Here is a 14827-nt window from a genome sequence, read left to right as displayed (position 1 = left end):
TCCCACTGACTTTTGGTGGATTTCAGAGCATCTAAGACAAGAGCGTGGAATTCATGTCTATCATGCCATTAAAGCAAAAGTCAGAATTAAAAAATTGTCAAAAGGATGCACATGCATCACACTCCCATATGCAATTAATCTATATAAATGATACTTCACTGCTGTCAAATACAGAGAGACAAAGCATGCAGATTCAGATTTATTTGAGAACTCTAATTGTGAAGCAAGACACACGCAGTTAAAGGGTAACAAATGCAATTCACAGCAGAGTGCAGAAAAAAGAAAGTACAGTACTAACTCTCTGAGAGGATTCAATTTTCATCAAGTACCTTTGAATGTCAAGTTCTGAATGAAGGGAGACCAACATGCACTGCAAAACCTGTGGATCAGAGAGAGAAAAGAAGGGGAGGGGGAGAGATAATTGTTAACAGGAAAAGAAAATGGAGAACAATAGAAATTAAAAAAGAATAACCCGTACATATAAAAGTATACTGAAAGAAGAGAGAAAGAGAAGAGAAGAGAAGAGAAGAGAAGAGAAGAGAAGAGAAGAGAAGAGAAGAGAAGAGAAGAGAAGAGAAGAGAAGAGAAGAGAAGAGAAGAGAAGAGAAGAGAAGAGAAGAGAAGAGAAGAGAAGAGAAGAGAAGAGAGAAGCATTAAAAATAAATGAAGGAAACACATGTGGCAGGGAACAATATGCTCTATCAATACCTAATATGCCAATTCTCAGAACTCTTGCTGGACTCATTTCAGGTGCGCTACATGTGGTTGTATGTCAAAGAAATAGAGAATATTCTTCTAATACAAGAGTTAATTGCTGAAAATTGAACTGTACAGGCGAATATATATATATATACACACATATATATATACATATAGCAACCATATCTGACATGATATGGCATAATATGCATTCCTCATAAGAAATGATAGAACTCTTGGCTGGAGTTAGCAGCAGTCATTATACTTCTGTGTTGGTTTCACACTTACTACAGAGACATGGAATCCTTCAAGCAGAACTCAGAAATACTATATAACTCTTGATTAACCCCAATTTAAAAAATAATAAAAGAAACTATGGTATGATTATAAAGTCTCCTCTAATGACATCTCTCTATACTATTCTACATCTCATCTTAAAGGCACAGAATGTGAAAATTTGCTAAAAGGGGTTTAAGGGCCAAAAAAACCCAACCATTGTTTCCCTCCAACACATGAGTGAGATGCTAATTGGAGGGGAAATTGCCTACTGCTGTTTAAGTCTGCAGAGGTGAAGGTCCTGTATTTTCCTTAAACTTCATTTGCCTACGGGGTAAAAGAGATTTTGCACAGTGTCCATAAAAAACCTTCTCTAAGCAATCCACTCCTCCTCCAACCAGAATCAGGCTCCCACAACAACTGCTGCTTCCCAGTTCAGAGCACGCAGCTATTCATACCAGGCAAAGAAGTGCAACTGCTTTGATAACAAGGATGTCATTGTTAAAGAATCTTATTTAGCAAGTAATTATAATGCCAACATTACAATTAAGAGAGTAATTCAAAAAATCTTCTGAATTTTACAAACCCAGAGGATATGAGCATGTGAGAGCTGATTCTGGGGACGAGATAAGCAACATATAAGTATGCTGTGATTTTTCATGTTTTTGTCTGTTGGATACTTTGGAAGGGCAGTGCCATTTTATTTAAAGAGAACAATAGATCATTTTTCTCCCTATGATAAGTGCATAATTCAGAATTGTTCAAGGAAAATGTGATTTTTACAAATAAGCTATTTATGCAAACACAGTACAAATTAAATGTAGCCTTCCGGCAACAACTGGATAAATTCCAGTTCCAAACCACAAAGACAAAAACAGTCTGTTGCTAATGTCTCAGTAATACTGAAACTGTATTAGTGTTTTTCATGTCTTTATAATGTCACCACCCCACACATGCAAACCTGAGAAGTCCTCTTTGGCCTTTATTAAACTATTCTGTTTAAAAAGAAAAAAAAAAAAGGATTCTGTAAGGACTAAATCCCAATGCCAGATACACTGGGGACTTCCAAGGGGAAAAATCATTCTTCCTGTTTGTCTGACATGCGGGCATCGTTACACACCAAGACCACACTTCAGAAGGGACATTACTCTGCCCAGTGGCAGCACTAAAAAGTGTGCAACAGTGGCCCTTCCCAAAGCCATTGCAGAGGATCAACCTGAGCTATTTAGTTTCCTCAGAGGCTGTCACCTCATGGAGAATTACAACTCTGTCACTTTTCTCTGGACTTTCCTAGTCCCAAAGGAAGTGAAACATCAATGCCGACCTAAGGGTGGTTAAGGAAATAAGGATGCTTGAGGAAACCTGGAAGACTTCCCACAGTCAATCCACAGAAAATGTTGCCTGTATCCCTAACTCTCCCCCTCTTCTCATCATAACATGGTATTTATTTTAATTTTAAAGCAAGGAGATAAATGAAGATTTGCAGTTAAAATATGTAAAATCAGTCCACCTTTGATCCAGAAGTCTCCCCCTCCTCTTATGTGAGTTGATCTGAAATCAATGGATGTGATGCAGGATTAAGAGTTAGGGTTCTCTGAATAAATACGGTCTTGCAGGAAAAAAATGAACCACACACAAATCTAGAACCACAACAGCAGTGCAGCAGCAGGCTTCTCCAATTCCTCCATAAGGTTACACAAGGAGACAAATGAGGCCTCCAAGGTGTCATATAGCAAACTGCAGATCTCCTAAAGAAGATTCAGACATGCCAGTATGGGAGAAATATAATTAAGACCATTACTGCAGCCCATATAAAGACCTTATTATGAATGAAATTTGAAGACATTTGGGTTTGAATCCAAACCTGAAGCATGGCTTCCTTTGGAACTTTCCAAAATATTTCTTAACTGTCTGCATTTCTGTCCAAACTCAACACTACACTGATGCCTTCATCAGCACTCTGATGACCTCAAAGGTATTTAAAGAGGGAAAACAATAATGATCTATTTCTTCCTTTACTTCTAGATTGTAGGGGAATGTTAATTTTTTCCCATCTGTGGGCATGCACATGGATATATATAGTCCACAATGATGGGAAATGAATTCAAGAAGAGCTTTGCTATTTCCAAATGCAGCAAGAGCTGCAATCTTTCCCACCCCAGGGACAGGTTCCTGGGACAATCCCATCTCCTGCTTCCCTCACTGACTCTGTCATTGTTCTAGAGAGATGAGGCATCAAATCTAATACCCAGCATGAGGGGAGAAAGAGGGTGTTGGAGCAAATCCCACAGAAGATTAAAAAACCTGGACTTGACTTACTAAGAAATAAAGAGCTGTGGAGTGCAGAATACTCAACTAATGTGCTCTGAGCAACCTCTGCTGGCCAGCAGATAGGATCCCATGTCTCCTCCTAAATGGAGTTGTACAGAGCCTGTGTTATCATTCTCCTACATGAGTGCAGACCCTTAGCTGGCTTGAATGAACATTACTTGACCAGCTCTAACAGCGCGTGGAAAACCTACAATGAGGTGGAAAAATTATAAGGATTTCCACTGTCTGTTAGCAAATACCCTCAGAGCAAAAAGGCTGCTGTGGAAACTATTGTTGTCTTTATGAGTTGTGAAAGCAAATAGCCAGGATACAAGAAGTACCAATGCTTGCACATATTGGACTGGCATTCAAAGAAGCAGATTGATAAAGGCAGGTGAACATATAAAGATAATATGCAAAAAATCAACAAAAGAGCATAAGTAATTTTCTCTGGAAAAAGGTGGAAAATATTAGAGGCCAAGGAGAGTAGAAGCCGAGGCTGGGACAGAGCATGCAGCCAAGGAACAGTTGCAGAGCATCACTAATGGCAGGTATGAGCAGGAAGGGGTGTTACATAGAAAAAAACTAATTTTGGGAGCCAGACATTATTGTAGTGAGAAAGGTACCAGAGACAAGGGAAACAGCTGTAAAACATCTTGCTTTTGAACTTTAAATCTAAATGGAGCAAGTGGTGGCCCTGGAAAAAGGCGTAGAAAGCTAAGAGTCAAAGGAGAAAAGCAAAGTTGCCAGGAATGTGCTGGATGTCATCAAACGAAGTCGTAAGAAAAGTCTGGTGAATACCACTTGTAAGGTAGTACCCAAAGGATTATCGCACAGCAATTTAGGGAGGACAAGGATTAATACCTTGGGGCTGACTGATTCTATTAGTCATTATCCCAGAGCCCTCAAAGCAAGGGTGAATGAACTTCAAGTCTGCCTTATGGGATCTGCTTGCTAAGCAGATCAAAGGAAAGTATTCACCATTTTAAGCAGGATCAGGCCTGTTGAACGCTGAAATTCTAAGTCTCCAGAGGAAAACGCAGATGCTTGAGACATTTGTGTTGGTGATTTAGTAGGAGGCATCTGTCCCCCTGAGTCAGTCTGAAATAATGTCACAGAAGGGTGTTAGGAGCACAATGTGCTCCCTCCGCAGGAATGCAGCACTGCTGTTCTTGCTGGCAGTGACATACAAGCCGAAGTGCCTTTTCACTGAGGTACTGGCAGTGCTGCAAAAGAGGAGAAATCAAGGCGCGTGTTAAGCTTTCCCCCTTTTTTCAGTCTGTGTAATGTGCCCTTGATTTATGCTTCTGATGGATTTCAAAAGGGAAGTCCTTACAAAAGCAGAGTACATTAAGCATACTACATTTATCATGGGTCACCCAGGAAGATGACACAGTTGTTGAGACAAGAAGTGGCTAAAATCAGAGAAAGGGAGGAGTACCATATGAAGTAAAGGCGGGTTAAGCCAGGACCCCAGGACATTACGATGACAATTAGCGTTCTGTAGGTTTACAGTCTCTGGGTGAAATCCTGCAGAGACATGCAATCACTGAAGCTGCAGGGAAATGATAATGAGAACACAAAGGGCCAGAAATGAGTATGTAGATGATGATATACAACTAAACGAGATGCTGACTCATAAGTCCTCTTAAACAGCTTGAAAATGAAGGAAGGAAGGAAATGAGGATCAACTGCCTATTTCCTGTGCACAATGGTTTTGTGGGGAGGATACGAGAAAATGGTGTTTCTCAACAATGCTGGGATGGGAAAAAGTCAGGATAGTAACTCAGTTGGGATCAGGCCAGAGAGGTTCTTCCAGTTGAAATGTTAAGCAGACAAGTATCCGCCAAAGGAGGGAAAGGGTGAAGTCTTTTATCACATGAAAACACAGTCAATGTACAGGATCAACTGCTGGCAATCTACAAGACATCATTTAAACAACTGCGGGGGGGGGGGGGGGTGGGGGGGGGGGGGTGGCGGGATGGGAATGGCCAATGACAAATGGTTCAAAAGGAAGCATGGAAACAAAAAGACCAGTGAAATGTAAACCAGGAATGCACTCAGAGAGATAGCAAGGAAGACATCTGCACAAAACATTAGGAGGTCTTATGTTTCAGGATTTACATTTTCCAGCACACTCTACCTCTACAGCATCACTCAAACTGCATAGGTTCTTTGGCTCAAACTCATTGAACATTACAGCTGAAAATGGTATGTGCTAGCCAGGCCAACTATTTTGGTTTTGATTTCCAAACAAAAGAAAAAAAAAGAAGGGTCTTCTCTTCATTGTTGTTTTTCTCTTTTTCTCAGTTTTTGTAAAATAATAATAAAACAAGTGCTAAAAACCTGTATTTCATTTAAATTTAGTGAGGATTAAAGCTAAGATATTATTTTACATAATCTCATGTATTTAGTAAATGTGAAAAGCAAACACCTAGAACTAGACACGTAAAAAAATCCTCAAGGGAATCCAGATCATAGGCCAAACCATACTTTTTAAGAGATATAAAGTAGTTATACCTTTAAAGTCAAAAACAGTCTGGTATTCAAGAGATTCAGAAGCTCTCCAAGGTCACACAGTCTCCCCCCTTTTCCTGTCTCTCCAAGCATGTGGAGATGCTGTGTTGAAACACCTTATTTTTGCACTGTCTCAACATAAAGTATTGTATCTATACTCCAGTTCACATGCAATACCAAGGAAAAACCTAACTTCTTGTTCACCTTAGATGACTTTTAAGTCTAGGGGTTTTTAAGGAAGAACCTGCAGGTTATTGTATATTTCAGTATTGGCTTTATGCTTAAAGTATATAATTAAGCACATAATTAAGAATAATCATATGAAAAGTCCATGAGACTATTTTCATTAACAAAGTTAGGCATGAACAGATTGTTTGGCTGTCCTTGGGCCCTAACATCTACAGGGATGGGTGCTTATCAGACTTTTTCCACATTTCACATGAAAGTAACCAATACGTAAAAGAAATTATTTCTGTGTTTATGATTTATCTGTCTCCTGCTACAGAATTTAAGTATCACTGTGCAATGCAACACTGCAAACCCAGACTGGTGCAGGCTGAAGAAAAAATGGTGATTTGGTCTAGTTTCTCTAAGGTAATCTGAACCTGAGCTGATTCTATGACTCTTGCATCACTCTTTTGTGATGTAAAATTTTGTATATGAAAAGCCTCCATTGTACAGACCTAGAAGACTGAAAACACAGTGGCTGAAGATCTCAAAGTTGGTTGCCTAATGAGGCTTAGAGTTTACAAGGAGATACCTAGCTGTGCCTCCTACTAATTCTGGTAATATTTGCATGGAACAGACCAATTTTGAATTCATTTGGGGGGTTTCAGCCAATGACATGTAATATCTGAGATATCTGACAATGTAAATATGGATTCAGATACTAAATTTTACTAAGTAAGTGTCAAGAATATTGTTTACCATTTTTCTGTAATTGTCCCACAGTTAGAAATTGGGACAATTAGACAAATACAGTATCTTTGTTTACAATAGTCTGTTTTTCCTATTGTTCCATCCTATCTTTATCATCTCTTCTTGGAATCACAATATATTGCTGAAGATAAACAACAAAAAAATATTATAAATCTTTATAAAGGAATAAAAAACAATGATGACCTAAGAAGGAAAAGATTTTCATGAGCTGTCTCCAGTATTTTGAAAAGTAAGTAAGAATAATAGGGAAAATATAATGTTTAAAGAATATAGCTGTTTCTCTCATTTTTCTGTGGTATTTTTCTCCCAACTTTATTTAAACAACTGGCTGACCTGGTTATTCATACAATAACCATCACTGAAAAGCACAGTATGGTGTATACAATGAACAACTGATGGTCTACTGAGAACAACACCCTCTGAAATGAAGAAAAATGCATGAACTTGTCATCTTCCTTCACTCAGAATTAATTGTAATGTTTCTTTTATAAATTCTTTCTTTTGGACTTTATTATGATCTTCAGTATTGATTAAGTGTACCTAATTTTCTTGGCTGTGATCAGCTCATCCAGTTAAACCTTATAAAAGCTACTTGAAATGATAAAAATGTGGATTACATCCTATTCAAAATTCTAAAGTTACAGGAGTTGTTCCCCTGCACCAAAAGTAAAAAAGAAATAAATAAAATTATATGGTAGTTACTGAGAAGACAGCATAAACAAAAATGTGTACACACATTTTGTTCCACCTTTCTGCTGTGTACCACCAAAATAACTTTAATGGACACATTTTCCAACAACTTAAAGCTCACAGCTCCAAATGATGGGAACTGCAGGTTTTGGCCAAGAACCAACATTTTAACTACTGCCCTAGACAACTTCAGGAAAGAGTTCATGCAGTATAGTACCTGCCTACATCAGGATGCCTGGGGACTGCACCCAGTAGCCTGGTTTTCTCCTCAGCTCTTATGAAAAACCAAACCCCACTCAATTTATGTGCTTCAATGTTCTGAATTTCTTTTAAGAAAATAAGTTGTAGAGCAGAAGCAATTTAGAGAAAACTCATCAACGGTAACCTGGGTAAGAAAAATCAACGGATAACTGTAGTGGCAACCTCATTCCTTGGAAAGTGTTCTCTTACCAACTATTTCTAATATACTAAAGTGTTCTTAGAAAACTTTGTAAATCAGAATTCCCCTGACCACAGAGAAATGGGTGAATAAATTTAGTCCAATCATAGCTTTCTATAGGCTGAGTGTTAAGCTCTGGTTCACATTTCAGTCCTTACAAAACCACTTTCCTTGTCCTTTGCCCACCATATACAACAGAACTCACAGTACCTCTCTACCTTACATGGTTTTTGCAATAATTAACTCAAGACCAGTTTCCAGCATATTGCAGGGAAAACTGCTACAGAAAAGCATTACATTAATACACCACATTAAGCTTGCCCTTAACCTCTTGTAAGGATCAGTGTCTCAGCATAGTAGGGAGGTTTTGCTAAGGATAGACTCCTACATTTTCCCTTAGAACACCTAAAACTGTGAACTACAACATCCAACATAAAAAGCCTACCTGTTTTATTATTAACTGAATTTATTACCTTCCACCCTTTCTTAAACACACACTTGTCATTTACACAATTACAAGAGAGATATGAGCTCAGAAATGCCTTTGTGCAGCATATACCAGTTTACACTTGAATAGCTATAGAGTAATTAGAGTGGAATCCAGCAGAATAAGTCAGTCTTATTCTCTCATAATATCAGTTATCTCATGTAAGTGAGATAAATATTAAGTACATATAATGTTATACACAAACAGTGAAATTCTGCAAGGTCCTGAGTGAATTCTGTTTTTGATACAATCAGATATCACTGCTATGGTGCTAGGGGCTAATTAACTCCAGCCAACTCTAGGCTATGGAAAATTATTGTGGCATCACTATTGCAAAACAACACTGTAAGTTTTCATTGATAAGGATATTTAAATATTAATTACAATTTCAGATTTATATATAGATAATCAAATATATATTGTTCAGATGTTGTTATTGCAATATGTTTTATTATGTATTGCAAAGCTTTCTTCTTAAAATTATCTACTTACATTTGAGAGATACAATGTAAAACCAAAATTAAACCAACCATAACATCAGCTCGTTAATCAGAAATGTCAGTTTAAATATATCCCATTTGGAAACAAAGACAAATGCTACTGGCTTTATAAACCTTACAGAACAGGGAACAGAGCTAGAGTTGGATCTCAAGAGTTGATGTCATAATTGTTCACAAGCCAACACAGGGCTTTAAAACTGAAAAGAATCTACAGCATATAAAATGGTTTCCAACTTGTAAGGGGCCAGGCCCCCTGCCAATGAATAATACTTTTCAATACAGTTTATGTTTTTTCCCAAGGACAAGGTGGGGGAGGGGATATAACACATTCATGCAGAAAGGAATGTGCAATTCCATATTCTTATGTGCTACAAAGAGAGATGGATTTCTAAAATCTTATTTACTTGTATTGTACATGTCTTCTCCTCAAATGCTTAAACGTTTCCCAAGTTGGGATCTTTACATTTTTACATCTTTGTTCATCAAAAAGCTTTATAGATGCAGTGGTAGCATCACTCATAAATGACAAAGTATCAAAAATTAGGAGTAAGCAAGTCTAATATCCCTGGAGGTGTCTTGAACAGGCTGAATGGAGTTCTGGGCAAACTGGTCTATTGAAAGGTGTCTCTGCCCATGGCAGGGAGGTTGATGATCTTTAAGGCGCCTTCCAAACCAAACCGTTTTATGATTAATATGAGCCAACAGATAAATTTTCTGCATATCAGAGGGAGAGGCAGTGAAAAGAGTACGTATATTTGAATTTTCTCTTTGCTGATTTACTTTTCTTTTAGCATATATGCACATCTTAGCACATAGTATTCTCAGAACTGCTGAAAATTCATCAAATCAAATGTTACAACTTTGAAATGAAGTAAGCATTAGTAGACAAAACCAGATAAGCAGAACATAGCTTCTTCTGCTCTTGTGTGAATATTCAATGACCTCATATTCCTCAGTGCTTTCTCTCTCCTGAATTCAGCACAAGACAATGTTATCTGTTCAAACAAAAAAGGTATTTGAAAAAATATTTGAAAAAACTGTGTCTCAGTCTCTTCTAATTACATGGCACAGCCTTCACTAGCCAATAAATACTGTAGCCAGAACATAATGTAGGTCTGTACTTGAGATTATTCATTTGCCTGGTTACACTATTGAGAGCACATGTCTCATGATTTACAGATATGTATACAAAAGGAATCCTGACTCCACAGAAGCTCATGGAATGTGTTTTACTACAGGCATCTCCACAGGTTACCCTCTTTAAGCTTCAAAAATAGATTTAAAAAATTCAAAGTGAAAAAAGAATGGATTCTAATGTATTGTTCTTTCAGGAATTTTCTGAGAATAATTCACTTTCCAACAGGTGATTCTGTAGGACTTAGGAAACAAAACATAATGGCACTGGTCCTTTTAGATGTGTCTGAATATGGGTGAAGGTGCCTAATCTTGTGAAAATAAATGTGTTCTTACACTCTGCAGACATCGTGTGGTAATTTTTGCCTGCTCTGTCATAGTGTTATCTTGGAAACTAGAAAATAATTCCTATTTTGGCCATGGAGCAATGCTTACTTTTTTTTGGGTCTCTATTCCCCATCCTTCACTTGCCTATTTTTTTGGATATAAATATAACTTTTTTCTCCCAACAGCCATGATGTGTATATTGTCTATTTCCGAACATCAAGACCTCCTATTCTCTGATGCAGCTGTTAGCAAGGAAAATTCTGTGCGTGGTAGGTTACAGCATCTAAGTGTGCACTGCAGAGGTGCATAAGTTCCCTTCGATGTCCTCATAAGATTATCTTCTTGCTTGCACTTGTATCAATTCTGATTGAGAGAAATCCTGACCCTGAGATATACTCAGCAGTGCCATACTATTCAACATGCTGTTCACAGCATAAACTGATGACACAGGCATTGCTGTTCCCAGGAATAATCTCCACGTTGACTAACTGGAAAACATAGCTCTTAGTCTCATTACTCAGAAAGGAGATGCAAAGACAGTTTATGTGGCAGATAATAGTTGTATGACAAATATTCTATACTATAGGATCCTTTAGCAGATTGCTTTTTTTAATCCTGAAGGTTTTGAGCAAAAGTAATTCAAAACTAAAGAGATACTCTGATTTGATAGACTCAAAAGGGAATACTAAATTCTTATGAAGAGACGAACATATTCAAGACTTCTATTCACATTGACTGCATTACCCTATTATCCCTTTAACCCTCTTAAACGAGTTCCCATCATCAGTCATTTTTCTCTAGTTATTGAAATTCCCAGAAGTATCATTACTTCTCTATTTCTAAAAATCAAACAGAAAACCCAGCCTGACAATGAAGGTGGATTAAGGAGAATTCTGTGAAAGCAGATGTCACAGGGAGTTCACTGAAGGTTAGGTAGTGTAAGAAAGCCAAGTGGAAAAAAAAATCTAGTGTATGATCATATCTGCTCTGACATGCATTGACTGAGCTTTCAGTTCTGTTTATCTCAGGAACTGAATAAATGGCTAGTAATTTCAATAGTATCCAATAAGGCAAGGGTGTAAGTTGTACACCATTGCTGAAAGAAATAAGATTAGGTTTCATTTTTCTGAAGGAACACTGAATTCTATACAGAAATAATAATTTCATTATTTCAGAAGCTATTAATAAATAATTTCATGTGATATATCTTTCTGTCAGAGCTCTAACAGAAGAAAATAGGGCATAAGGAAAGGACCAAGTAGCAGCAGTACCTAGATGTCTCTTCTGATTCACTGGTAATTCAAGAAATTGATGATTCCACAGACTGCTCTGGGATGTGACTGAGGGACTGTTTGTTGATTTTATAGGTAATGGTTTAGATTTGTTCCCAATATCCATTACTTCTTCTTATAAATTTCATTTAAATGTCCCTGTCTGGAAAACTGAAAGCTTTTAAGAGATTTCTCAGGGAGGAATTTGAGGTACTAAATGGTAATAATTGTTAGGACAGCATTTGCTGTATTTCAGAACTCAAAAGTGTGAAGTTTCAACGCATATGGCAACTTGTTTATATGACATAGGGATAATTCAGTATCAGATTACATGATTTATAAATTAATGGTCTAAAAATCTAAAAAAAAATTGTTTCTTCATTAAAAAGGTAGACCCTTCTTTAGTAGAGGTTTGACTGATAAGGGTAAATAGAGCTCTCCAATAGTATTGCTTACACTGACAATTACAAAGGTAACTTCTGTGCTGAGGGAAAACAAATTGTTCTACCAAGAGGAATGAGAGGCAGACAGTAGAATAATATGAAGAAAAAAAAACATAAGTGAAGGATATCCAGAAAAATATGTTTCTAAGTTAGCTAGATACTATTTTTCATGCTTGAAAAGCAAATGAAAATTAAAAAAAATACGTTTGTGTGGTCTAAGAGTACAAAACCCCCACAGATGTCTTTAAAAGCATTCTGTAGACAATGCCAATTTGAAAAGATATTCTCCCATCATGAATCCTTTCAATCCAGTTAACTCAGCCTGCATGTTCTCTTTGCATGAAATACTTTAAGGAAACTTGGAACAACAACTATTGTGAAAGTGGGCAACTCTCTTTTTATAAAGGCTTAGTAAATACTAAAAAAATGGTAACATATGGTCTAGAATAAATCCTTTTTATATAGCATTTAAAATGGGGAGGGAGGGAAGGGGAAACAAAACAGTACTTACCCTTTGAGACCCTTCTTCTGAGGAGCTACGACAGATACCTGCTTATTAAAGTCTGCAACTCCAGCTGCAGTATTTACTGTGCAAGGACTGAGAAAGGTGTGTTAACGAGGCCCAAGTAACAGGTAAAACAGTTTGCAACCTCCTGTTACTTTGTCAAAGGTATACTCCAAGCAAGCAAACAAACAAACAAAGAACCCCTACCAAATGTTATCCTTCACAGGGTGAACAAACCGATTTTCAGATGAGCCCTCAAATTCTGGACCACACATTAAGGGGTGGGATACGCCTGGTTTCAGCTGCAGAGATGAGGCAAGCAGCTATCAGCCACTTTGAACATCCTCAGCTCCTTGAAGCAGAGGCCATAAAAGCCATGTTATGGCTCAGATAAGTTAAGTTGGCTACAGATCTCTCCTAAATTGCCTCACACTGGGCAGTTTGAAGGAGCTATGAGCAGTGGGGGACTGAGCTTCAGCCACACACCCTTCACCTGCTGGGTGTCACCTGTAGACCTGCATATGTTTAAATCTGGGGACAAATCCCCAAGCAGCAATTTTTGCTACCTCTCAAACTATATTGATACATGTTGGTGCAGGGCAGATCACCAAGTGAAACAAGGAAACAGCAGCTCTTTCAGTCATGGCCCCAGTGATGGCACCTCAATTGCACTTGCATGCATTGCTGCATCAAATGTTGTCATCGCTTATAGGGGGGGAACTATATGGCAATATATGGAATAGATTAATTTTCATTTAATTCACATGCAAGAAGAAGAAAAGTCAGTCACATGTGAAGAGCCAGGTATCTCTCTCTCTCTCTCTAGACTGCCACAAACCATCAGTGGGGCCAGGAACATCTGCATCTAACTGACTATCCCTAGCATTCACATTTGCCTTATGAATTATCTGGTATTTCCTGAGCGCTTTTAATAGTTGCCTTTTTGGCTAAAAGCATAAAGTAGTACTAAAGATATTAAAGTAAAGATACTAAAGTAGCATAAAGATACTAAAGCACCGGAAAAATTTTCCCAAAGTATATGATCTTTTTGGGTTAGATAAAGTGCATCTCTTCCATAGTCAAAACTGATGCAGCACAAAAAAGGGAAAATCAGTAACTGTGTAAATGGAAAAGTCTTTCTAGTGGTATGGAATAGCGGGATTAGGAAGGGCAACACTTCCTTTGGCCATCATAGTTTGCAAAGGGGGTCTTCCACTTCTTTATCATGGGAAGTGAAATAGCAATAAAAGTAAACTGATAAATACCTGCAGAAAATGTTATGCAAATTGCTGCAAGTACAGTCACAACTTACCACCTCAAAGTGCTGCATTCCTAATGCCTGAATCTGCTATTTCACAACATCCTGTATTAACAGCAAAACACTTGTTCAAGTTGCATCTCTCCATTTTTGTGCATATTCTTTCCGGACTGGGCTTAACTCATTAGAACTAAGAAAACACCCAGAGGCAATTTACATTTCCTCTGTCCATTGAAAAAATAGAAGCCTCACAAGAAACCTTTTATCGGTGTGCTAGTGGGGAAAAAAAATTTAGGAGGTAGAAATGGGATAAAATCCTTCAGACCTCTTACAGTTGTAATTCTGCCAATTCAAAGAATAATTTCTAAAGCAACAGACCATGCTTCATCTCTTTTCCAATTACTATTTTCTGGTTAATAAATATGACCTCCCTAGCAAGTACTACATCTTTCCTAAGGCACTGTACTTTCAAAAAAAATGGAATTTTAGTAAACTTACTGACAAAAGAAACACATTTCAGTATTAAAGTATAAAATGTTTGCCAACTATGTTTCAGGCTATCATTCCTTTTCTTGATTTTCTTATGTTCACTGGAGTGGTTCAGAGGAGCACATAAAAATGCTTACTGTGAAGAACACATTTTGCTGGAAGGAAGAAGTCAGCTATTCATATAGTTGAATTCAGTGACACACAGCTGACGCAAAGTCTGAAGCATTACTGTTGTACTTTTATAAACTGCAAACAAAAGCTTGGAACTCTGAAAATTAATAGCTTTAACAGTCTGGCTTCTATAACAAGAATCACCAAAATGGTGTTAAGTATCAATTATTAGTTTATGCCAAGGAGAATAAAAGAAATAATGTGCCCTATTACCAGCCTTAACTTAGAATTTTCACTGGCTGTTGTGTTTATGACAAAGAGGTCCACACTAATATACCTTAAATTACTTGCTAAATAAAGCATGTAGATCGGATCATACTATTTATGCTTCAGCTGTAACTGCTTGCCTTACCCAGAACCAAACAAGACAGC

General features: G+C 37.5%; 1 protein-coding gene across 20 annotated transcripts in view; it reads right to left on the bottom strand.

Annotated features, from left to right (window-relative positions):
• KIAA1217 (KIAA1217 ortholog) overlaps positions 1-14827 on the bottom strand; it is a 352288-nt gene that overhangs the window by 103952 nt on the left and 233509 nt on the right. For 11 of the 20 annotated variants that reach the window (XR_010425105.1, XM_064635474.1, XM_064635506.1 and 8 more), the window contains one exon: positions 299-379. The exons of 8 other annotated variants lie outside the window; for them this stretch is intronic. Coding sequence is in view for 10 of the 12 variants with exons in the window: in XM_064635474.1 (XP_064491544.1) it covers positions 299-379 (81 nt within the window). In the remaining 2 variants the exon portion in view is untranslated. The remainder of the gene's footprint in view (positions 1-298; positions 380-14827) is intronic. One more of the 20 variants, XM_064635519.1, reaches the window with a different exon arrangement.

The sequence above is a fragment of the Pseudopipra pipra genome, chromosome 1, assembly GCF_036250125.1.
Source record: "Pseudopipra pipra isolate bDixPip1 chromosome 1, bDixPip1.hap1, whole genome shotgun sequence".
Lineage (NCBI taxonomy): Eukaryota > Metazoa > Chordata > Aves > Passeriformes > Pipridae > Pseudopipra > Pseudopipra pipra.
This window is presented reverse-complemented; position numbering and strand designations above follow the sequence as displayed.